This window comes from Strongylocentrotus purpuratus, unplaced genomic scaffold (genome assembly GCF_000002235.5).
Source record: "Strongylocentrotus purpuratus isolate Spur 01 unplaced genomic scaffold, Spur_5.0 spur5_scaffold_21, whole genome shotgun sequence".
In the NCBI taxonomy this organism is placed as follows: domain Eukaryota; kingdom Metazoa; phylum Echinodermata; class Echinoidea; order Camarodonta; family Strongylocentrotidae; genus Strongylocentrotus; species Strongylocentrotus purpuratus.
This window is the reverse complement of record NW_022145607.1, coordinates 37612531-37637675: the sequence shown is the minus strand read 5'-3', so window position 1 is coordinate 37637675 and position 25145 is coordinate 37612531. Positions and strand designations below refer to the sequence as shown.

At 37.2% G+C, this 25145-nt stretch overlaps 1 protein-coding gene across 1 annotated transcript in view; it reads right to left on the bottom strand.

Moving 5' to 3' along the window:
- Positions 1-1516: 1516 nt before the first annotated feature.
- The window catches only part of LOC100889793, a 47719-nt gene continuing 24090 nt past the window's right edge, over positions 1517-25145 (bottom strand). The window contains exons 13-29 of the mRNA XM_030994384.1: positions 23786-23905; positions 21996-22115; positions 20424-20543; positions 19348-19461; positions 18803-18916; positions 17206-17322; positions 13642-13896; positions 11493-11602; positions 10441-10675; positions 9323-9436; positions 8653-8774; positions 7041-7187; positions 4542-4727; positions 3616-3993; positions 2949-3089; positions 2650-2774; positions 1517-1721 (exon numbers count right to left, since the gene is read on the bottom strand). Coding sequence (XP_030850244.1) covers positions 1517-1721; positions 2650-2774; positions 2949-3089; positions 3616-3993; positions 4542-4727; positions 7041-7187; positions 8653-8774; positions 9323-9436; positions 10441-10675; positions 11493-11602; positions 13642-13896; positions 17206-17322; positions 18803-18916; positions 19348-19461; positions 20424-20543; positions 21996-22115; positions 23786-23905 — 2723 coding nt within the window. The remainder of the gene's footprint in view (positions 1722-2649; positions 2775-2948; positions 3090-3615; positions 3994-4541; positions 4728-7040; positions 7188-8652; positions 8775-9322; positions 9437-10440; positions 10676-11492; positions 11603-13641; positions 13897-17205; positions 17323-18802; positions 18917-19347; positions 19462-20423; positions 20544-21995; positions 22116-23785; positions 23906-25145) is intronic.

Genomic DNA, 25145 nt, shown 5'->3' with positions numbered 1-25145 from the left:
AGTGAGTTTTCAGTTTTGATTTAAAATTATTTAGTGATGGGGCTTTCCTTATTTCTAGTGGTAATTTATTCCATAATCTAGGGCAGCACAGAGAAATGACCGGTCCCCTAGGGTTATTTTGGTTTTATATGGGGTATTTGCAAAATAAATGTGTCTTGTGTACTACGAAGGTTACGACCATGAGTTTGGAATTTGATATGCAACAATTCAGTAACGTAATACTCTCTAATGAAAAAATAAGAAGAGGCATGAAAAAAAAAGAGAAAAAAAAGGACAAATTATGTTCCAGTAAGAGAAGAAATGCAAATTGATCAAAAAATGTATAGGCCTACTTTAATCAAAGTTTAGCAAGGTGTGACTGATCAATTTATTGATTGATTCACACAAATATAAAAAAATATTAAAAAAATTATTGATTAATTTCCTTTTCAATATGAACATGATAAGCTTATACAAAGTACATATAAATTCAATAGTTGAAAACAAAATGTAATAGTATAGTATTAATGACTGCTTTGAGAGAATAGTTGTTTTATTACGCTCAAGGGAAGGTTAGAATTGTGCTATTCCCCGAGGCTTGCCGAGGGGAATAGCCCAATTGTAACCTTCCCGAGAGCGTATGAAAACAACTATTTCTCGAATATTAAAGCAGTCATTAATACTTTTATATGCCGAAAAAAAATAGACTAAAAAATGAAAAATTAAAAATATTTATTAATTTTGTCGAAGACGGGATTCGAACTCTTGCGTACAACAAGAGGTGTACCGAAAACCAACGCTTAGACCACTCGGCTATGGCCCGCCGTTAACATGCTTGGCAGTTTTCTCCAATATATACATTAAAATGGATTGAAACCGGCTTCGCGTGTGATGAATGCTTCGCAAAAGCTCCATATACGGACTCTTCTTTTACTTTTGCAATGCATATTGGCACGAACTTAGATCAAGATCTATCGGCAGATGTTGTTTTTTTGTTTTTGGAAGTTTATTTTCGTCTTCATGTCAACAATGCAAGATAAAATTGTCGGTAAGATCGATCGAGATTCAATTGTATTGAAATTACCGACCAATCCTTCGCACACATACGGCATCCTCCATCGCTCAAACCATTTTTTAACATGTAAACCTATGGGGTAACCATGGAGGCTGACCAACTTTTTTTAATAACCATGGTTATTAAAAATATTGAAATGTTTTATGCATGGTTACCGAGAATTTTACAGGAACAGTTGAAGTTTATGAATGCAATTCGACCAATCAGATGGCTGGATTTCTTAAGTGAGGTATATAAAATTGTATGATAAACAAAATAGATATACAAATACTGAAACAGAGGAGCATGCTAAAGAAGCACTTGTATGGTGCGAGGCCCTAAAACATAGTTGAATGACAACAGGCCACAAAAGTTTTGGTCAAAGAAGTTATAACAGCAATTTACCCCATGCAATGATGGAGGCTTTCATCATGAAGAGTGGGATATACGAGTCCATGACACGGACAACCATTAGGAACATGTTTATCCCTTCAACGCCCATCCATGACATCGATGAGAGCGTGGTGAAGTGGAGGACAGCGGCGATGACCCCACACAGACCTGGATCGACCTCAGGTTCTCCGGATATCGGTCGAGTGCTGTCATGATGATGAAGAAGACGTACAGGAAGAGGAGCGTGATGCAGAGACACATTAAGATCCGGATGTGCTGCAAGTGACGAAGTTTCCTGGGGCAAAGAGAAACACATACTTAGTATGAAGGAATTTTAAAATCTTCAGAGCGGAGTAGGTGAGTTGATTATGTTGACCTACTAAGCACATTGTAATTGCTAGTGAAAGTTGACAACAGAAGCATCACTGTTTGTAGACACTACTCCTGTAATAAGCATCTGTCATCTGTAAAAGGCTAGTTTAGATATTTATATAGCTTTTAACTTTACAAATGTTCAAATAAACATTAAGAGGGAATACCAAAAACATTACACAAGATGCAATGACAACTAAGAAAGCATAATACATCTTGTGTATTCAATTAAATAAAAATTGGTAAGGGTTTAAGTGATTGTAAAGAGAGTGAGATTACTTCCATGATAAACAAAAGCTTGGTTAAACGCTAGACTGACTTAAGAAGGGAGACCATTGTAGTCTCTCTAAGGGTTGAGAGCTTGTGTTGATATAAGAAGGGTAGGAACGTGGAAGTTTAAAGGCAATACAACTATGTATAAAGTTCATTAGTATGAAAGTAGAAAAATTAGAGAAGCAGAATAGCGAAGTTTGTAATATATCTTACCAAAAAAAAAGAGTTATTCGATTGTAGCAGCGACCATGAAAATCTCAGAATATGCAGTTCTTATATACAATTTCCAAACAGGAATAGCAAATCGGTTGATTGTAGTAAAACAAAATCATTGTTTTAAAGCTAAAGTAATATCAGTCTTGAGAGGGAACTTTACAACATAAAGAGTTTAATACTCACAATACCAACACTTTAGACTCAATTTCCACTGCGACAACGATCATTGAATATTGTAAAATCGCATAATAATGCTTCCAATATGTTCATTTGAACTAAACTCAGGACCCCACACCGAGACTTTGTATTACCTTTAAAGAGTAAAAGTCTGCTGATGTTGTATTTTTTTCTTGAAGTCTTACCTATCAGTGATGTACACAGCCAGGGTCACCAGGAGGCCTACAATAGAGAAAGAACATCCTATGTAGCTGAGGATCCTAAACACTTGTTCAACTCTCTCTGATCGTCTGGGGCTGCCACTTACGTCCTGGTGAGAAACAGAAGGCAACAAAATGTGGAAATAGAATAAGCCAAATTGGAGATAGATGTATATAGTTGTTTTTAAATGTCTTAAGGATTTATCTGCAGACTCTGACAAAAATGTTTTTCGAGAAGTATTAAAACAAATAAAAACATCATAATTATTATTTTATGTTCTTACCATAAGGACTGCAAAGTTGGTAAGATGATTGCACTGGCATTCAGTATGTGTCTCAGAAGTGTTTGTCATATCACAGCCATCGCTTTCCCAAGCATTAGTGGAATATTCCCAATACACACACTGTGGACTTGTTGCATTTTGCTGGAAGTATATAAAATTGTTTTGGGAGAAAAAGACTTGTAGTTCCTTTGACTCTACAAATTAAGACAGGTTTTAAGTGAGTTCTCTTTTCATATCTGTATTCAATATTTACAGAACATTCTTTCATGTCGTTAATAAATATGATTCAGGATTTTTTTTTTACTTGAACATTAAAGAAATATTATGTATGCAAAATTCATTATACTTTGTTAATCTTGCCTGGAATATGAATAAAAATCAATTAATCAAAACATTTTTTATTCATGGTGATGTCCCCAATTTTTGTTTTTTTTAAATAATCACTGCCAAAGTCACGGAGGGGCATTGTTTAGCCCTCTTGAAAAAATACTTTCAATTATGCATCATGAAATGTATTGTGCATACAAAATTAAAAATTACAAAACATTGATGAATACAAATTCAATATCCGCCTCGGTGGGTTTTATAATTTTGGACAAATGACTTGAAGTCTGCCCTTTGAGCAGGTCGTATCTACAAACTAGCTTATGAAAAGACTGTATCTTACCTGTTTGTGTGCCAGTGTTATGGTGACCGGAGCATTCAGAGTTTTGGTTTCACTCGTACCGAGGCTCGCTCCGATGACATTAGTATTGATCGTGATATTACGACGCCCATCATTGCTTCCCACTTGATTGTCTTGGCCACCGTCCATTACAAACAATGCATCGTCTCGGTAAACAGTAAATGCTATATTCCCCATGGTGCCTTCATCAATGCTATCTGGTCCAATGACGATAGCTGCTTGGACAGTACCACCTACATTACCGTTGCCGCGATTGTTGGTGGATAGCTGGATGTCACTTTCATCAAAAGATTGGCTGTCATCGCCGATGATGGAGAAGGCAATCCCATCACGGACACCATCAGACTCAGAGTTGAGTACCTAAAGAATGTATTAAAGGCCTGGTCAGATATGGCGCAGTAACACGCTGCCCAAAAAACCCAGCGGAAATGGATGGGACTGCGCACAACAAAGGACTTCCGCATGTTCACTGAGATCTGTGTTATATGACATGGGAGTCGAACCCTCAACCCTTGGACTGAGAGTAGTGGATAAACCACCAAACCACGACACTTCCACATGGTGGCGAAGTGTTTGAGCAAACCGGTACCTATAGAGGTGTTGTGGTCTAAGAACTTGATAGGAGATGCAAGAATCGTAAATTCGATCCCCGAACTAATTCTATATGAAGCACAATACAGAGTACCATATTACTAACTTCAAGTCATATTCCCTTGTCCTCTGGGTTACTGGTTCTAAACAACAGAGCCTGCACATGAGGTTCGCTGCGAAATCATTCTATGGCCTGGGGCAGGGCACCCCTGTTTAGCACACAACTGTTTAGAACCAGCAACCTTGACAATTGAGCCAGTATGAAGTCACACATCGGTAGTGTATTCAAATCCAGATTTGTTTGTTTATCATCATACCTGTATCACGAGGTTTGATGCCACGTACTGCAAGGTCTGGCTGGAAGGCAAATTGACGGCTAGAAGGATTTCCTCCAAGGCCTCGGTGGCTCTGCTTACAGCACCATTCATCATCTGAGCCTCCATGATCAAGCCTTTTTCTAACGTGGCCAGGATGCTTAAGATGTCGACGACAAATGCAACATTCTAGTATAAACAAAAAACAAAAAAAACAACGACAATAATGATGGTGATCATAGGCCCTAATGATAATAATAATAATGATGAGGATAATAATAATCATAATAATGATATTAATGATAATATTCATGAAAATAGCCCTTACATTAATCATATTAATAACAACAACAATGAAAATAATAATGATAGTAATAATATCACCAACACCATTGTTCAAAAGATATTCTTCATTTTGACTTTGTTATTGGATGTAAAAATAAATTGTGTTTGATATTTGCTTCTGCTACGTTTACACTATGTTCCCAGGGGCCACAACAATCACGTTTCAGGCCACCATCGACAAAACGGGATGGACGTGAGACAACGCGGGGGACGGAATGGGCTAACGTGACAGGCCGCTATTGCCGTGGATGCCGGGTCAGATTTTTAAACTGTCAAAAAATTTGCCACGCCAGTCACGGAGCGAATGAGAAACCTAGTAGGCGGTAGTAAAACGGGGTGAACACAACGAAACGTGACAGTACGTAATGGGCCGTAACAAAACTTGGAGGCGGTCCGTAGTGGGACGGTTTACCGACCCGGCACGCTAAGGCGCGTTGCATTCTACTACGGCCTGACACAATGGGCAGGTGTCAGGATACAATGATTGCTATTTCTTGGGAAGCTATTTTTTATACCGTGTGCACAAATGTGCTTCAAAGCTGCCCGGCATACACGTTTCATCCTAAGAAAGCCTAAGCAGAAGGTGAAAAACGTGTCAGAACTTGATCAGAACGTGAGAAACGTGAGGGACCCCATCAGGACTTAACGGGCCAGTAGGGAACGTACTCGTATCCGTGGCAGACCGCAGGCCGTACCGCAGTGTACCTTGAAGCCTCTTGGACAGCATTCCCTTTCCTTCCAACGCCCCTTAACGGAAACCGTGAGAACACTTGGCGAGACCTTACAGAACTTGAATACGGAGGGAAAAAAATGCCAAAATCTGCCGTGGCCGTCACAGGAAGATAGAATTCAATGAAGTAGTGATGGACTGGAATTGAAAGCATCAACCCTGGTGAATGATCCCGACCCCTTTCCGTGGATGATGATCTGATCCGCCTCGAGCTTCAGGCAATGAAACACAAAGTCATGGGACCAGTTCTCAGGCTGGTACTTTGTATAAACGACCAACTAACTTAATTTGTGTCTCAACGGGATAGGGTGTTATGTATTGACCCCCTGAACAAGCCATCCCAAGGAAAATCATTTTAAGCGCAAGTATACCGCAATGGCCATCCCACTGCAGACACCATGGCAACCTGTTCCAGATGGTTGGAATCCGGACACCACGCTTCAAGATGTGCCAACGATCTCAAATGCCGACATTGCCAAAACCGGGCAATCGTAAAAGTGCCCAGCGATCGCTAAACACGAAGAGGAGAAAAATAAAAACTTCTCCTACAAAAAAGAAATAATTTATTGAGCTGTTTTAATATTGGATATGGAAATAGGACGCTACCTGTATTGTATTTCATGACTCTGGTCATACATCAGTTTTAGGACCTAAAAGTGCACTAGAAATGTCAGGTAATGATACACAAGGTCAGTGGACTTATAAACATTGTGGATGTATGAAAGGTATATAGGCCTATGTCCCATTTGTAGGCCCCAAAAAATGAAAAGGTTAAATTCCAACGGCATTTGAAAGACAATACTAATTTAGAACTTCCCTCAAAACTAAAGGGCTTGAAAATGGCTTTCGGTGGGAAAATGAATAACAACACTTAAGTGATTGCAATCACCTGAGTAATATAGTCTAGATAGATTTACAGACCCTTTTACCGAATGGTTGTACGTTTTGTGCTGCACAAACATTCAATCAGTTTAATTTTGGCCAATACAAGTAGGTTATTGATGTAGAAAAATGCTCATGTACCTGTTACAGCTAATTCTATGTTATTACCAAAGAAAAAAAGATGTCAGTCAGTTACTCACTAATGTCTGACAGTGAAATCTAGAAGGTAAAAGGGTTTCATTGCATAATATGAAAACTAGGACACTGCTAATGTTTAAATTTCACACATAGGAAATTCATGACATATATTCATAATTCCTGCAATGTTCTACATAATTTGATGTTGCTGCAAAAGGGACAAAATATCTTTAAGCGCTTAACTGTATATAAATATATTATCATTATTATTATTATTACAACAATATGCTATTTTATGGCATCCCAAGAGAGAGATACATATAATGAAATGCATTTTTTTTTCAATTGGGTGATCTTTCATCAAATCAATGAATGCTTATTGTTCAATCAAAAGTCAATAAAATCACCTCTTGCATTGGTTGAGGAATCGACCCTCTCTGGTGAAGGATGTCAAATGCAGCATTGACAACGGCAGAAGTAATATTCGGGTCTTGGGAGATCACAGTCAACACTGACAGGATGTCCTGGGTGTTTCTTTCAGCAGTCGTCGGATTCTATCAACAAAACACAAAGTTTTAAATGACGGGTTACCAACTTTTATTCTAGAGTAATTAAGATATTTTCTTTAATCAAGTTTAATTTGATATAACTTTTAAAAATCAGCCTATATTTTATGTGAAGGAAATTTAAATATGAATTAACACTATAATACAGCACAAACTAATTCAAACAGAGAATGGAGGCGAACAAACAACAAATAACATGTCTATTTTTATTAATCATACAAATATGTCGGATCGTACAGAGCACCAAAAGAATGGGGAGGAGAATTGTAAAAGAGATAATCCATCGATGGAGATCTTGATTAGTAACAAACAAGAGGCATTCACCAAATCTGATGACCATGAGACCAAAAGGCTAGACTGCATGTTTAGATTTACTATAAAACCAAGTAAATGTATCAGATATGTTTATATGTAGGCAAAAGCAAAGAGAAGAGGAAGAAAGTTATATGGTAGTGAGATCAACAGATCGAGAGAGAGAGAGAGAGAATATAGAAACAATAAACTCATCTTTTGACAATTTTTGCATTTGTGCGTATGCATCAATTTTGAGGTTTAACAAATGTCTATGAGCTAAATCTAGGTCAATCATAGCTAAAAGTGATGATTTGAAATTGCTATCAGCAACACAGTTCAAGTGAAATAAAAATTGAACTAGAACATTCAGTACGAACGGCACAATCGAAAACATGCGCACAAATTTTTGAATTGTTCAAAAAGATCTTAAACGTGTATTAAATTGGTCAAATAAGCGATTGGACCAATTTTATATTTTGACGCGCGCATCCCCCATGACGTGCATAGGGACATGGGTGTGACCAAAAGTAAATCCATGACGTCAAGTACATGTACATGTTTATGCATATCAAATAACATTCAGAAATGACAATGTATGAATGAAATATGGTCAATACTAGAAAATTATCAAAATGGCGCCTAGATGACGTCATGCATCAGTAATAATAAAATTTTCTGTTCGGTTAAAAAATCTTGCATTTGGTAAATGTCAAGAAAAATTCATTGTCATTAACCGTGTCATTCATGAGATATGAAGAAAAAAAATCCCTAAAGAAAGAAGAAAAGAAAAAAGATAAGATTACGACAAAATCAATAGGTACTCTGCCATGCTGCAGATCACCTAATAATAATGATTAACACATGCAATACTACTATTATCACTATTAATTTCCAAATAATGATATTAATACCAAAAAGTAAGAGATTAAAGCTAGATGTTTTTTCTTCTAGAATCGATTAGTCCAATTTATCTTTTATTTAACTTTCAATCTTAAGTTTATTTATTGTGTGGATAAATATGATTTTCAAGCATTTAAGGGTTAAGAACATTCCGCAGTAAGATTTATGTGCACCTTAGATGCACAGGGCCAGCTGATCATGTATTTACTTTGCACAATACCAGGAACTCTATAACAGACTAGAAGAAGATCAAGTTTACCTCTCGTAAGTAGATTAAGAGTTGATCAGCCGTTTTATTGCCACCGCAGTTATCTGAAGGTACCCATGCACAAGGAGAGATATAATCACCGGAGCAGACGGCTCGTGCTATTGGCTCTCCATCTTTAGACAAAAAACAAGTTCCGAATAAATACATTATAGGTCTTATATTACCACGGTATACTGTGTGTAGATGTTGGGGGTATAGTGGTTCATTCTTTTGACTCTCAATTTCAGGGTTGAGGGTTCGAATCCAAGTCTGACACTAATGTCCTTTTGCAAGATATAAATCCACAATTACAACCCTCCACCACCCAGGTGTAAATGGGTGCCTGGCAGTTGCTGGGATAATAATGAATGTAGGGCCCCCATGAAGAACAGCATAATACTGATGCGGTTTCTTGGGTAAAAAATATTGTGATTATTTTCTTCTTCTTTATCTTCCTCTTCATCTTCTTATCACTATTATTAATACTAATGCTATCATTATTAGTATTACTATATACTACTGCTGTTGTATTATGATGTTCTTGTTTTATCAAAGAACTTTCCAGTTGGTAATAATCTTGACATTCATGGGTTTGCTTTCTCATGTAAGCTCAACTATCTTAAGTTTAAAGAAAAAAAATATTCCTATAATTAGAATATCAGAAATATTTGTATCATTGTACCATTGACGGTGAACCATGGACATTCTCCACTCGATTTACTCCACGAATGAAGGTCTCCTGACGAAAACTGGACAATACCATACGAAGATGGCCAAGAGGTGTTTGGACATAGAACTAAGAGAGAGAGAGAGAATTTAAATTTCATAATCTGTCATTGCAGTTCTTGAACATTTTAAGAAGTGATGCAATACGGTATTAATATTGCTCTTGGTTTCCTTTTTGAAAGTCTGTGCAATAGTGTTAAGTTCGTTGCACACCAGACGATCCTACGGCCATCAGATTTTTTTTAAGAAAACGCAATTACCTTAGATATGGAGAGTTAAACATACATCATCTTTCTGACCTGTATTTTCAATAATAAATACTTATCACTGACATTTTAGTGTCTTTTTGCTTTGTAGTCGACTGAAAAGCATGTTCGGCTTCAGATCACAGAAAACTCCTGGGCCCCATTTAACAAAACATATCATCAGTGACAAATGACAGTTTTTTCACAAGCTAGTGAAATCCTTGCTTCTGATAGGTTATCAGCAGATTTGTCACTAATTTTTGTCAATTGTCATTAAAAAAAGGCTTTGAGAAACGGGTCCCCTGGTCCGACATTGCTGCAAACTGGGCTTTCCCCCAAATTCCTATTTTTCTTTAATTCATATGATTATTCAGAGTGGCGATCACTAAGAACACATTCCAATATTCATATCAAAAGCGATAGCATGTGTTTCTTATATCGGATTGCAGTTAGATCATTTAGTATTTACTTGGCATCAACCCATAGCAGGACACCAGTTGCACCAATTTTAGTCCACTTCCAATGCAGTACATTGTGCAGTGCTACAATAATAGTGAATCGATTGTAACTAATCATTATAGTTGATAAATTGGTAACCAGTTTGAGATATAAAGTCACTATTTTTATGTAAAAATTGGCATTTTTTTGGTTAAATTTTGCAATTGTTTTTCATATAAGTTGAACTAAGAAAAAGAATTCTTTAAACTATTAAGAAGGAGTGGAAAACAAGATTCATTCTTGCCAAAAGCTGATTAATACACAAAATTAAGAAATATGAAAAATACTGAACTCCTGTAGGTTAATATGATTTCAATTGAGCAAGATTCACCTGTACTGAGTACCAGAAGGAGGGAAGAGTCAACGTAACCATTAGAAACTTCCTCCACGTGAAATAATCCACTCCACAGCAGGTCCATTTCATCTTGTGTAGTCATGCTACTGTTGGCTATGTAGGCTCTCATATCAATCAACACACCATCATCTGGTAGAAGTTGATTCACGTGAACGTAAATAGTGCCGTTGGTGTCACTCTCTGTGACAAGCGCCTCAAACACCGCCTCGAACTAGATATAAAATGATGCCCACATTATCGTGGATGTTTAATCTAGTCGAGTATTTTTACATAAGATGGTAAATTTTATGTAAGCATGTGTGTTTTATACTCTACGGGAGGACTGGCGCAGCTCGTTACTGCTCGTTACTGCTTCCGCCCAGCAGGCGAGCCGAACCAGCCGAATCAACTTCTGTTGATTGGTCGAGCACTGTCTGCGTCGGCCAATGAGCCTTGTGCGTTATTGTTCCATTTATCAATCAAATTATTGACTGCTGCGCCGGTCATCCTGTAGAGTATAAAACATGCTTGCTTACATTAATTTTTATCACCTGACGAAGTGTTGCAGCAGCGCACGAAAAGTCGTGATCTTTTAGATCCCTTATTTACCACATTGCGAGACAAATGAATATTACTAGCGATATTTTTTATAAATGTTATTTGTTTCATTTTTTTTGCCTAATGGTTATAAAATACACATGATATCATTATACAATGGTTATTAATTGCAGTGATATCAGAATTCAAAAGTTAGAAAACAACAAGATGTATCACTGATTATTTGGTAATTCCATTTATAAAATGCATGAGATTCATATCTCAGTAAGCTACGCAAATTTCCACATCAAATTCATATTAGACAATTGAATGAATGAAACAATAAACCAATGAAAGAAACAGGTAAAGATTATTGTTTTCTGACTTTTTTGTTACTGCAAAAATAACCAAGGATTTACCCTAGCTCAGAAAAACTGGGAACCGTGAAAGAGAATGTATATCATTCTAAATCAAAGATATTGCAAACGACTTAAAAATTACAATCCTTTTACCTTTACTTTAATAGCAAGCACAAGGGTCTTGTAATCTGAAGATTCTTGATCAGCGTAAAATGACGTGAAATTTCTTACAATCCTGAACTTCAGATGAAAAATAGATATATCTGTATTAAAGAAAAACAAACATGTACATACTGTTAATGTAATCTGATGTTTCACAAAAGTTGTTGCACCAAGTTCACCTGAATCATATTGTGTGAAATAAATTTACATTCCTATTAGGCTACATTCAATATCTCCCCCCCCCCCCCAAAAAAAAGTAGTGTTGCAACATGCAGATGGAATATTGCTGTGATCCAACGTTGCTTACTTTCTGTAGAAATGTGTTGTTTGATATGTAAATGAGGTTATATAGACGTGGTAATGTCCAGTGGATACGTCGCCGGACTGTGGATCACTTGGTGCGCGGTTCTAGTCCCTCTGCGGCACTTATGTCCGTTAATCTACATTTGCCACTCTTCACCAAAGTGTAGTCAATGGGTATCTGGTAGGAATTTATTCCTTGCATAACATTACAAAATTGCTCTAGTATTTTAAGCACAATTGATTGTTCGAAACACGTCACATGACACGCAACGTTTTTTTGCAGTTCGTACAGGAGTGCAAAAAAATGCCCAACGAAAAGTAACTTTGTACGCTCCATTCCAGCGTATGGCGGGAGAAACATATCTTGCATAAATTTTAAAGAGTTGCATCCATGGAAATGTTTGCGGAGTTGTAGCTGAAATTGCGAGTTGCTCCAGTTCTGAACGCGAGGCCAGGGGGGCATTTCACAAAACTTGTCATCAGTGACAAATGGCAGTTTTTGTTATAAGCTACTGAAATCCCTGCTTCTGATTGGTTATCAGCAGATTCGTCACTGATTTTTGTCATTGAGAGAAGGCTTTGTGAAACAGGTCCCAGGTCTGTGACATTCACAGAGACCAGCACTACATACATGCCAACCCTCACAAATAATATGGATTATTCTGATTTTCAGGATTTCTAGGACCTGATTTTCTTTTCTTTTTTAGGGGGGGGGGGGGGTTGTTTTGATTTGTGTTTTTGTTTTTGGTGTTGCTTAAGCCAACTTAAGCTTGTTTTATCATGTGCCGCGATTTGATAGTTCACATATTGTGTGCATTGAATGGCTGCATGATCGGCAGCCAATTTTTATTCACTTTTGGTACAGATTTACGGCATATTGCCAGTTACACTGCCGCTGCTGCGATTTCTTATTTTCGAAGGCATACCGAGCTAAAAAGTCATAATTCCTATTTTAAAATGTTGGCAGGTATGGCACTATATAGTTCAAGAAACTGTGGCATTAAGCCTTTATACAGCGATGTTCCTGGTCCATCTTCGCAGCCTCAACTAAAGCCATTATCGGAATCAACAGCAAAGCATCCACAAACATTTACATGGATGCAACGTTGACATTTGTAAATTTTTGCATCAAACTCCACTGTAATAAATGCGTTCAAACTCAAATTTAAATTTATTTTTGTTTATTTTTGCCTTCGACTTAATAGGCCTAGTATAATAGGATGGATTTAATGAAGGAATTCCAGCTTGCAAAATGTGGAATCCCATGGACTTTTGGATAAGTAGCAAGGTCTAACTATCTTTTTATTTTTCTAGAACTATTACATAACTCTCGTAGGCCTAGACTCTTACGTTAATCTAGACTTTTGTTGTTTTGATTGTCATGCCTATGTCGCTATTTTATGAAACAAATAACGCACTTAACCCTGTTGTGCATAATGTAAATGCAGTGCACGCTCTGTATCTTCAGATGGTGCACACTGTGAACTCGGCTCGTGCAGAGAAGCGGCACCAATCTAAAGAAACCTCGCTTGCAATACATTTACACTAAAGCACGCTGGGCCGTGCATTGTTTGTATAATACTACTTTGTAGGTACATCAAGTATCCTCTGGGTTGGATACGCAATACCCTGGACTACAATGACATATTCCCAATAGATAGTCCCAGGTAATCATCTTTTATTATTAGGGCGATAGTATTTGGTGAATTCGAAGATAAAGATGTAATTGTCTCGGGTCGTTGTCTTAAAGTAAAATTTTGGATGTAACTGTTTTTGTATCAAACAATACCCTCTTCCCCCCCCCCCCCAAAAAAAATGAAATAAATGAAATAATAACCTCTGATTCTTAGCAGTGCTTGCTTGCTTTCAATATGAGGTCCGTTTTCTGGGATACCAACACAGCTATAGTACGCCTGATCAGGGGGGCTCATCTCATCGATGACATAGTTGGATATATCACGGGTGTCAGGCACCTTTCTCCCATCTCTCCACCAGTCAAAGTGCTGAACATTTTGGAATTCACAGTTCAATACTACCATCTCTGATATACCTACAGTTTTATTTCTAGGGTGAGTGGTAACGGTCGACACACCTAGTACGGATGAAGAAAGAAATTTCATTACCATTAATCATGACATTTTTCTTTATACAAATCTAACAATGACTTAAGGTACTTTGTCCGAATTGCAGGCCAAAAAAACGAAAAGGTTAAATTCCAACGGCATTTGAAAGATAATATTAATTTAAACTTTCCCTAAAAAAGGGGGAGGCTTGACAATGTCTTTCAGTGGGAAAATAATGACTATTAGTTGTTGAATCGACTTAGGAGCTATAGAGCCATTAGTTGTCGAACCGACTTAAGACCTAAAGAGCCAACAAGTAATAGTCTGATTTTCAGACCATTGTACCGAATGGTCGTACGTTTTATGCTGCACAAAGATTCAAGCAGTTTAATATTGGCCATTACAATAAGTGGGTTATTAATGTAGACAAATGCTCATGTACCCTTTACAGCTCATTTTATGGATGTTATTACCTAAGAAGAAAAAAGCCCGTCAGTCACTCAATGGTGTCTCACAGTGAAGTCTAGCAAGTAAACAGGTTTCCTTGCATAATTTGAATATTAGGACACTGCTAACGTTTAAATTTCACAGATAGGACATACATGATATATTGATAATTCCTGCAAAGTTCTACAGAATTTGATGTTGGCTGCAAAAGGGACATAGTATCTTTAAGTGATTTGTTCCAATGAACACAAATCATAAGGACTGTGTTGTTCTTACTAGAAATTAATTCAAATGTTTTTTGGGGCGCTATTTAGCTGTAACCACATTCACATGTTCTCAAATTAATAATCTAAATTTTTAAGCATTATCTCAACAAATTTGTGATAAGTATGTTGCTTGCAATCACGTGTGTAAGCTCAAACACAATTCCAATTCCTATTACAGATCTAAAAAATGACATATAGATTATTGCTTTAAGATTATTATATTTTTCCAAAAATTGTCTAGTAGAATATTGAATCAATCGCATAAAAGTTTATAACAAACTAATTGATAACTATTTGTTATTTTGTGAATGCTGATTACCTTTTGTATGCATTTTTATCATTGTAAAATTATGACACTTTCAAAATAATGAATAAACCATTTGTTTTGCTCTCATACTCAAAGGAAACAAATTTTAACATTAGATATTGGAACAAGAATAATGAGATGTAACTAATAGAAAATGTTGCCATTTCTCACCTCCTTAAATATTGATTTTTAGAGTGCTAAAACCAGAGACAAATTTGATCCATGGCTGAGGCATGACACATAGTCATAACAACAATTATTCTATGTAAGTGGTGGTTTTGACTTAAAAACCTTTTCTGATATACAGTCAAACCTGTCTATAGTGACCGCCCGAGGGAAACAAAAAGAGTGGTCTTTGTAGACATGTGGTGTGTGTAGACAGGTTCATTTAGTACATGTTTCAATGAGAAACCGTTTTCAAGGGGGAAAAAATGTGTTCTTGTAGACAGGTGGTCACTATTAAAAGCGGGTTTACTTGGTACTTGGTTGGGTAATCCCTTTGGCAGCTCACTCAGGAAGCTATACTGGGATGGTAGGTGAGGCAAGTGACTACAAGGAGTGTCATGAATTGCTGGAATGGTGTGTGGACAAAGCACTTGTCAATTTACAGTAAAATATGCTAAGTCCAGTGCAAGTAAAAACCAAGCTAGTAAGCTTATATGATGTGAGAACCAACGGGGGGCTGCATCGTTCTGATGGAGGGTAGAGCAGCCTCCTTGAAGTTGGTTATTCCTGTTGCATTGACTGCAGAGCCTGGCAAATGGTTCCAGATCCTTATTGCTCTTGGGTAGTATGAGAACTTGAAGGAGTCGATAGTTGCAACAGGAATTACATACTTCAGGTTGTGGTCATGTCTTCCGAAGTATGTAGCGGGGATAACAATAGTTGGTGCAGGTATGGAGACAAGTCGGTGATGGATCTTGTAGAGAAGGGTGCATTGGTCGAGGATTCGACGTGTGTGAAGCGTGTCCCACCCTAGAGCTGCCACAAGAGCTGATGGTGATGTGGTGTATCTGTAGTCACGGTACACAAAGCGAGCCGCTGTTCTTTGTACTTGCTCTAGCATTTTTGTGACCGTGACGCTGTGTGGGTTCCAAGCCTCCGAGGCATACTCCAATTGGGGGCGCACTAAGGCTGTGTAGGCCCTGGACTTTACATCCCTGGTACAGGGTGAGAGAGTCCTGCGAAGAAGACCTAGAGTACGGCTTGCTTTATGCCGGATGGTTTGGCAGTGCTTGTTCCAACGGAGATCAGCAGCAACCGTTACTCCAAGGTACTTGTACTCTTTCACTCTCGGAATCAGTCCATTTGACAGGTGGTATTCTCGGATGCTGGGAGTACGCTTCCGTGTGATGGTGAGGATAGCGCACTTTTTCACGTTGAAGTCCATCATCCAGTTTGAGGACCACCTGGACAGCTGTTGGAGATCGTCCTTTAGGATTTGATGGTCCTCAGGGCATCGAATCTCACGATAGAGGGTGCTGTCATCTGCGAAGAGACGCATTGTGGACTGGATGTTGTCTTGGATATCGTTGATATACAACAGGAAGAGGGTAGGGCCGATGACGGATCCCTGGGGGACTCCAGATGTTACATCCCTCCATGTTGATTTGGATCCATCAACTACGACTGCCTGCTGTCTATCAGTGAGGAGAGACATTATCCACTGGAGTGAGTCACCACTTATTCCATAGTACTGAAGTTTGGTTGACAGGAGAAGGTGTGGTACTCGATCAAATGCCTTCTTGAAGTCCAAGAAGATTATATCAGCTTGGCTACGCTGCTGTAGGATGGAGGACCAGTCGTGGACGGCTGTTGTCAATTGAGTGGTTGTTGACAACCCTCGTCGGAAGCCATGCTGTGCATCAGTGAGGATATTATTCACTGCAACATGCTTCGACACATGGCTCAGGATGATGTGTTCCATGACTTTGCAGCAAACGCAGGTAAGTGAGATCGGTCTGTAGTTGGAGGGGTCACACTTTTCTCCCGACTTGTGAATAGGGGTAACCAGTGCTTGTTTCCATTGGGCTGGAACGATGCCACTGTTGTAGCTTTGTTGAAACAGGAAGGACAGTGGAGAAGCAATCTCGTGAGCTACCAACTTTAGGAGCTTGGGTGGAAGTTCATCAGGTCCGCTGGCCTTTGAAGGGTCCAGTTGTTGGTCCAGTTTGACTGTAGTTGATACAAATGGACCCACAATTGCCCCCAACATATCCTGCAGATATTTCAATTACAGAAAAGAGATCATTGAAATCTGATATCATTTGTATTTGGCAAACAAGCATTATTTAGTTTAGAACACATGAAGCTCATACCATCTTGTGTTTGGTCAATGTTGCATGTTGTTCCCGCGTAGAGCGACGAGCAAGCACACTGTCGTTCAGCTGGTATGCATGTACCTCCATTGAGACAAGGATTCAACGCACAGTAGCCTATTGAGAAAAACACATTGGTTCAGTGGTAGAGCAGTGATCTCTAATTGACTCTAAACAAGAAGGTCCTTGGTTCGAAGCCAAGTGAATGCGCTATTGCCGTTTGACAGAGCAATAATCCTTGATTACCAAGTCCCTTGGACATAATAAGTCACTTCTGAGATAACACTTGTACAAATGACTCCCAAATATCCATATTCTGATTCCAATTCCAGTTTGCAATAGGTTACCTTAGGTTGTGTTTTGATACCATGAACCTTCATATCAAATTTCATTAAAATCTGTCAAACAATACTAAAGTTATGGATCGGAAACCAGATTCGCATATTTAATGAGCTATGACCTTTGACCTACATACTAGGAAATTGAACCTAGGCTGTGTTTTGATACCATGTGCCTTCATATCAAATTTCATTAAAATCTGTCAAACAATACTAAAGTTATGGATCGGAAACCAGATTCGCATATTTAATGAGCTATGACCTTTGACCTACATACTCCGAAATCAAACTTAGGCTGTGTTTTGATACCATGAACCTTCATATCAAATTTCATTCAAATTCGTCAAACATTACTTGAGTTTTCAAATGGAAACCAGATTTGCATATTTAATGAGCTATAACCTTTGACCTACATACTCCGAAATTGAACTTAGGCTGTGTTTTGATACCATGTGCCTTCATATCAAACTTCATTAAAATCCATTAAACATTACTGAAGTTATCGATCGGAAACCAAATTTGTTACAAACGGACGGAAGCACGGAAGGACGGACGGCAGCGTTACTACACTGTCGCTCATAAAGGTGGAATTTTTTTTTTTTACCCCAATTTACGGAATTATTTTTAAAATAATAGATCTAGATAATATACATTCTCAGATTTTATTGAATAATAATTTGCCAATGTGTGTTTTGCGTGACTGCTGAAGCACACAGAAGATTTGTTTATGTTGGGAACCGGGGTAAAATGCAATAAATTATTGAAAATTTAATGCATTTTCTGTGTTCTTTTATATTCATGGAAACTGCCCCCTACCCTAGCCCCTCCCTGCTGCGTACAGTCATGGTTCAGTGACAAAGCAATGGCCTCGTAACTGTGAGGCCCCAGGATCAAAACCGTGTCGATGTGCTATATTAGTGCCCTTTTGTTGGGCATTAATCCTCATTACTGTCATTTATGAATTAAGAGCGTAGGTCCCTAGTTGATAAGCATTGTAGCACACACATGCTTCAGCAGTCACGCAAAACACACATTGGCAAATTAGTATTCAATAAAATCTGAGAATGTATACTATTATCTAGATCTATTATTTTTTAATTATTTTTAAAATAATTCCATAAATTGGGGTAAAAAAAAAAAAAATCCACCTTTATGAGCGACAGTGTATATCCTGTCCGACTTCGTCGGCAAGGGGATAATGAAATTATTGTTCTAGACGTGGCTTACGCCAAACTGTTGTTCAAGTCTGCAAAACTTACCGCTCTGACAATATGTGCCAAACCATCCCTCAGTGCAATTACAGGTGAACGAGTTCAGTCGATCGACGCATGTTCCTTCATTTAAACACGGGCCGGAATAACATTCGTCAATATCTATTTGAGAAATGGGATTTCAACTAAATTACTTGAGGTATTTATTAATTGTTTTACTTTATTTATTTCTTTATTTTCCATCCAGTATCTACTCCAATGGATTAACCACATTTCACAGCCAGATTCAATATGCCCTATACGGTAAGTGATATTATGTTACTTGTTTATATCCTGACTGAGTGTGTATGTATAAATTGTGATGCAGAATAAAACACTGGCAGACTATTTGACTCACAAACTAAAGAGTGATATCTCTTGGTATCGAGTAGATATAAGAACAAAAAGTTGTATATGTGTTTGTATAAATATCGGGCGTATGTGTACATCAAATTACTCTTATTTATGTATTCTTCATTGCATGTTCCTAATTACAGAATTACAGAATAAATTAAAACACAAACACACACATGATCAAAACAAACAAACAATACCGATTTCACAGGTGAAGCCCTCCCATCCTGGAGGGCAATCACAAGAGAAGGCGTTCAGGAGGTTATTACACTCTGCATCGTTTAGGCATTGGTTTGAAGAACATTCATCAACATCTGTGAAGTAATTCAATAAAGGACATATAAACTGTTCAAAAATCAAGTTATGCAATCCAAGATTGAGCGTTGATATCTCTCTTGCTGCTATTTATATTGACATTGCTTTCATTGAAAAGCCAGTTTATAACCATTATGTATAGGATTAAGTAAAAAAAAAAAAAAAAAAAACGTTGCCAAATGCAGTGTTATTGTCAACAGTGAATTCTCCATTTGATTAAAATGTGACACCTTTGTAAAGGGGAATAATGAAGCCCTTTAATGATACCAACATCATGTATGATAACAATATCAAACTTGAATTGGAGAACTTGTTTTGAGGACTTTCATTTATTTGCACTGATTTCTACAAGAGCATCATTTCAGAAAACTGTCATCTGCAGGCTGATATTTCTTTAGAACACGCGTAACAAAATAAACACACGTTTGTAGCAGTTTTGTGAAACAACGCCGAGATAGCCAACGACTGGGCACATCCCCAATCCCTCTTGGACGTTACCTTTAAATTTTGTCCCCAAAACAACAAATGGGTGGGTTACCTTGTTTAAGGTTATTGCTTAAGCCGAAAAGCAATTGAATTTAGTAAATATAATTACTGAACTACAACATGATGTTGCTGATACCATGTAGTGACACTGCAATTTACAATTTGGTTGTATAAGAATGATAAACATATGTCTTGGCACAAAAACTTTCAGGATCGTAAAATCATGATACATCAGACGAGAGAGAGAGAGAGAGAAAGTGGAAGAGAAAGAAGGAAACTAAGGCAAAACAAAGAAAACTAAAGAAAAACATAACATAGATTAAGAAGAGAGAATTAGGATTAAGAAAAACGAAGAGATAGAAAGTAATTGGAAGACACAATATACTGGTTAACTATGTTACACCATGTTCACTGGGCCAAAGAAACACAGGACCAAATTGCTGTACAACTAACAAACATGATGCTAAGATCTTACCAGGGCACGAAACTCCATCTACGTCAAGATAATATCCTGGGTTACAGGAACACACAAAGCTACCCGGTGAGTTGGTGCAAGATTGGTTGCATGGAGATCCTTCTTGACACTCGTCTACATCTGTAAAAACGATTAATTGATGATTAGAAAATAATAGCAACAGCAGCAACAACAACAGAACTAACCAGAGAAACAGCATCAACAATAACAGCAACAACAACAACAACAACAATTTCAATTATTTAAACATATTTGTGGGTTACACCCAGGAAGCATTACATTTAACAACAACATAAATCACCAGAGAAACGGTAGTAGCAAAACACGACAGCAGCAGCATCAACAGTACAACAGCAGCAACAATAACAGCAACATCAACAATATCAACAACGGGAAATTATCATAACAACAGTAATGACAAGATCAACAAAAAGAACAAAAGGGAAGCATATTATACGAAGAGCGGTTTTATGAATTTCGAACACGGGGGAGGGTCCAATTTCTATCAAATCTAACAAGAAATAGTAAAGGGGGTCTAACCCCCCCCCCCCCCCCCCCCCCCCGTTCTCCTTGATCTTCCCTTTTCTTTGTTTGCCTATAGCAATGTGTGACTTAAATGGCGTATCCAAAAAGGGGGGGGGCAGAGTTTTGGCTACTTTTTGGCCAAAATTATCATCTATCGTCAATCTTGATCAGGGGTAATTTTTTCCTATCATTATTATTAGCAACAGAGATTTGATGGGCCTATTCTATGTAAACATGTGCCCTGATGCTAGAAACAACAACATTGTCATTTAGGGTTATGTTTGCAAAAAATAACATTTTACATTGATTTATGTCCAAATTCCAACCAAATTTTCAGTCAGAAAACTGATGTAAAACGAACAAAAAAATATATAAAAATGTGTACTGATTTCGAAAAAATTAATCCCATATAAAGGACTTGCCCAGTTTGGACCACTTTGATAATTTCAATATCAGGCTAGCGTCTTTTTTGCGACGCACTGGTTGAACGATGTCAACCCGCCAGCTTAAACATTGACGTTGAGGGCGCTGTTAACTGTGAATCCAGCCCTTTAAAGATACTATGTCCTTTTTGCAGCCAACATCAAATTCTGTAGAACTTTGCAGGAAATATGAATATATCATGAATGTCCTATTTGTGACATTTAAACGATAGCAGTGTCCTAGTATTCAAATTATGCAAGGAAACCCGTTTACTTGCTAGACTTCACTTTGAGTGACTGACTGTTTTTTTTTCTTCTTTGGTAATAAAATGAGCTGTAAAGGGTACATGAGCATTTGTCTACATCAATATAAACCCACTTCTTGTGATGGCCAAAATTAAATTGATTGAATATTGCGTAGCATAAAACGTGCGACCATTCGGTACAATGGTCTGAAAATCAGACTTTTACTTACTTGCTCTATAGCTCTTAAGTCGATTAGTAAATAAGTATTATCTTTCAAATACCGTTGAAATTTAACCTTTTCATTTTTTGGCCCTGCAAATGGGACATGTACCTTTAAGAACATTTTATATAACTGTAACTCAATCTTGACATAAGTTACCAAGTTCACAATTCATGCCGCGCCATCCTACATGACAGAGACAATCATAGGCGTTCTCCAGGTTATAACAAGTCCAGGTTCCATTTTCATTACATGGTGACGATGCACATTCATCTATATCTAGAGATATAATGCAAAAGGAAATGAAGAATAATGTTGGCTTTGAATTTATTTCCACGCAAGTTATTAAAGTTATACACCTTATTTCCTAATATTTAAATATATTTATATTTAGCTTACAGCGTCATTAGACGGACATATGTAGCGAAAAAAATGAGTCATTTAGTTGACATGGTCATTAGCAGGACGTTTTTGTGTCCTGTAAACGATTGAAAAAGAGAAGTACTGCCCTTTACGTACGTTTGCAGGCAGAGGAAACTTAGAGACCTCCCAAGAAACAAAAGGTTTTTTCATTAGTCATTAGTTTAAGGGGTTAGGTTTAGGGTTAATATTCCAGTTTTTATGACGTCCAGTTAATGTACCATTTAGGGTTATATACCGGTATATATAAAACACACACATACATATGATTTGAGTTTACAATTGAAAATCTAAAAGAAATACTAACAAATTTTCTCAATAACGTCACTGAAATGTATTCAAATTTAGTAGCAAACCTTTCCTTTTAAATAATAATAGTGAAATCACCACTAAAAAAACCTTTTGAAAAGAAAGTACACAACATATCACAGTTTCATTTCATAAGGAGCTAAATTCCTTTAATCCCAAAAGTAGCTAAATCCACACAATCTAAAAATAATCAAAAATAATTGGTAGATTTTTTTTCTTATCATATATTATTGGTCCAGGGCAACACCTTTACATAAATAACAACATGAAAGTACATGGCTAAAGGGAAAGAGGAGAAATGAACAAGTTGATTTATTCAGAAGTGTATTTAGCTCCTTTTGGAATGAAACCGATATGGATTTAGCTCGTTTTGGAATGAAACATTAAATTGTACCTAATTTTTTTAAACTTCCTGGTGAAATTCTAAAATGTGATATACTGGGTAGTGCATTTTGTCCCCATGTAGGAACTCATTATCTTAGGACAAAAAAACTCAATTTTGGAACCAAGCTCTTCATATATTTATAAGTAATACGCAATATGATAATTCCGTTGCCAAGAAACGCCCCCATTTTAGCGCAATGCGCTTATATGTATAGTTTGTTTATAATTTGTTGCACTTGCTTTCAATTTATAAGTTTCAATTCGCTTTCTATGATGTAACAGTAAAACAATATATGATAAATCTTTTGCCAACTTACGTGCCATTTAGTGCAATACACTCGTACACATTGTTTATAAACATTTTGCTGCATTTGTATGTAAATTTTAATTTTGAATTCACTATCTGAAGAAATCTAATTGAAAACGGTCATAGTGAAAAAGTGAACTCTCAATGATGATCATACGTTACTATACAAATAATATGAATAATATCGAAAATAATATCGCTAATGACAATCGATTGTCTCGCAATGTATGGTCAACAAGGGATCTAAAGATCACGACGTTTCGTGCGCGGCTGCAACACTTCGTCAGGTGATAAAATAAGAATAATGATAATAGTAATAATAATAATTATAATAATAACAATGAAACCAATTATAGTTAATATTAAAAACAGTAATATCCTAGATTAATATAGCATTTAATGTATCTACAATGTTTCAAGGTACTCTACAAAATAGACACTTTATATCGACATGGCATTTTTATTGTTAACGAATCAAGAAAGGTCTAACACTCACATTCCATAATAATTTGTATTGTATTAGGCTTACCTATACATGTAAATCCATCAACATGCAAAGAATAGCCCGGGTGACAAGAACATAAATAAGCACCGACGGTGTTGTTACAGATGTGAGTACAGACATGGGTAAACAGGCATTCGTTGATATCTAGTAGTCAAACATGAAAGAAAAACATGCCATCCATTTGAGAAGTTAAACAAACATTTCACCTCAATCAGAGAGTCACTTTTGGAGGAGAATGACTGGCCTGCAATATCAAAATAAGTCCTGCGTGACATTTAAGAATCGCCCGCTGCAATATGAATTTTGTACCTTCACCAATTTACCTTATATTTCTTCATAATAAACAAAACAAGTGTTCATCCAACTTAGTTGTGAAGGTTATCTGTGATTAAATGTAGTTATCATAGGGTGCGAATCTTGGGCATTTTTAATATATTTCCAATGAATATGAATTTAGATCAGCCTATTCTCTGTAATCACTATACACTGTAAATAAACAAAGAATTTCTGATTTATGCCCCTTCAATATACACCAGGTAAAAATGCTGGAATATATTTTATAACAGGGAACCTCTAATTGTTGAAAAACATCTACTTTAATTTGATCAGTTGTTCATCCAAATTCAATCATGGATGATATAGCATCGACCTTAAAAAAGGGGAAAAATAAAAATCGCCTTTGCCATGGGTTTAAAAGAATGGTGGTCTGTAGTAAATTTCATCTTGTATGTGAATGCATATAGTTTGAATGGTGGCCATTTGATAAGTTAAACCTTAATTTGATTACTTCGGTACACAGAAGCACATTTTACAAAACTATGAAAGAATCCCGCTGTTGACACAATACTGAACTGATGGACTTCCTGCCATTGCATACAGTTTATTGCACAACGCCATCTCTACGTCAAATTGGCAAAAGTGCATAACCCAATACTTAATTTCCACTTTGCAGAGAACCCAATGTGAAAATCAACAATGCAGCTAGGGAAGCTGAGATTTACGGTACCATACTGCTAGAGCTGACCTGAGATGGCGCTAGAGGGGATTTTGCGGAAGTGCTTCTATATAATACAGTATTGCTGAAAGATGTCCATGGTTAGATTTTTTTGATCGAGGTGTCAATAAAAGAAAACATGACAAGCTATAATAATAGTGGGTTCTTGTATAGCGCTCGGGTATGTCAGACTTGACACTCTTGGCGTTCTCGATTATTACCCTGGATTTACCACGGCTGCCATTACGGCGCTCTAGCATTTCAAGGAATTAATTCCTGCCAGGTACCCATTTACATCACATGGGTTGAGTGTGGCAAATGTACATGTATATCAATGTCTTGCCAAAGGACATTAGTGCCGCGACCGGATTCGAACCGCGGACCTTGTGA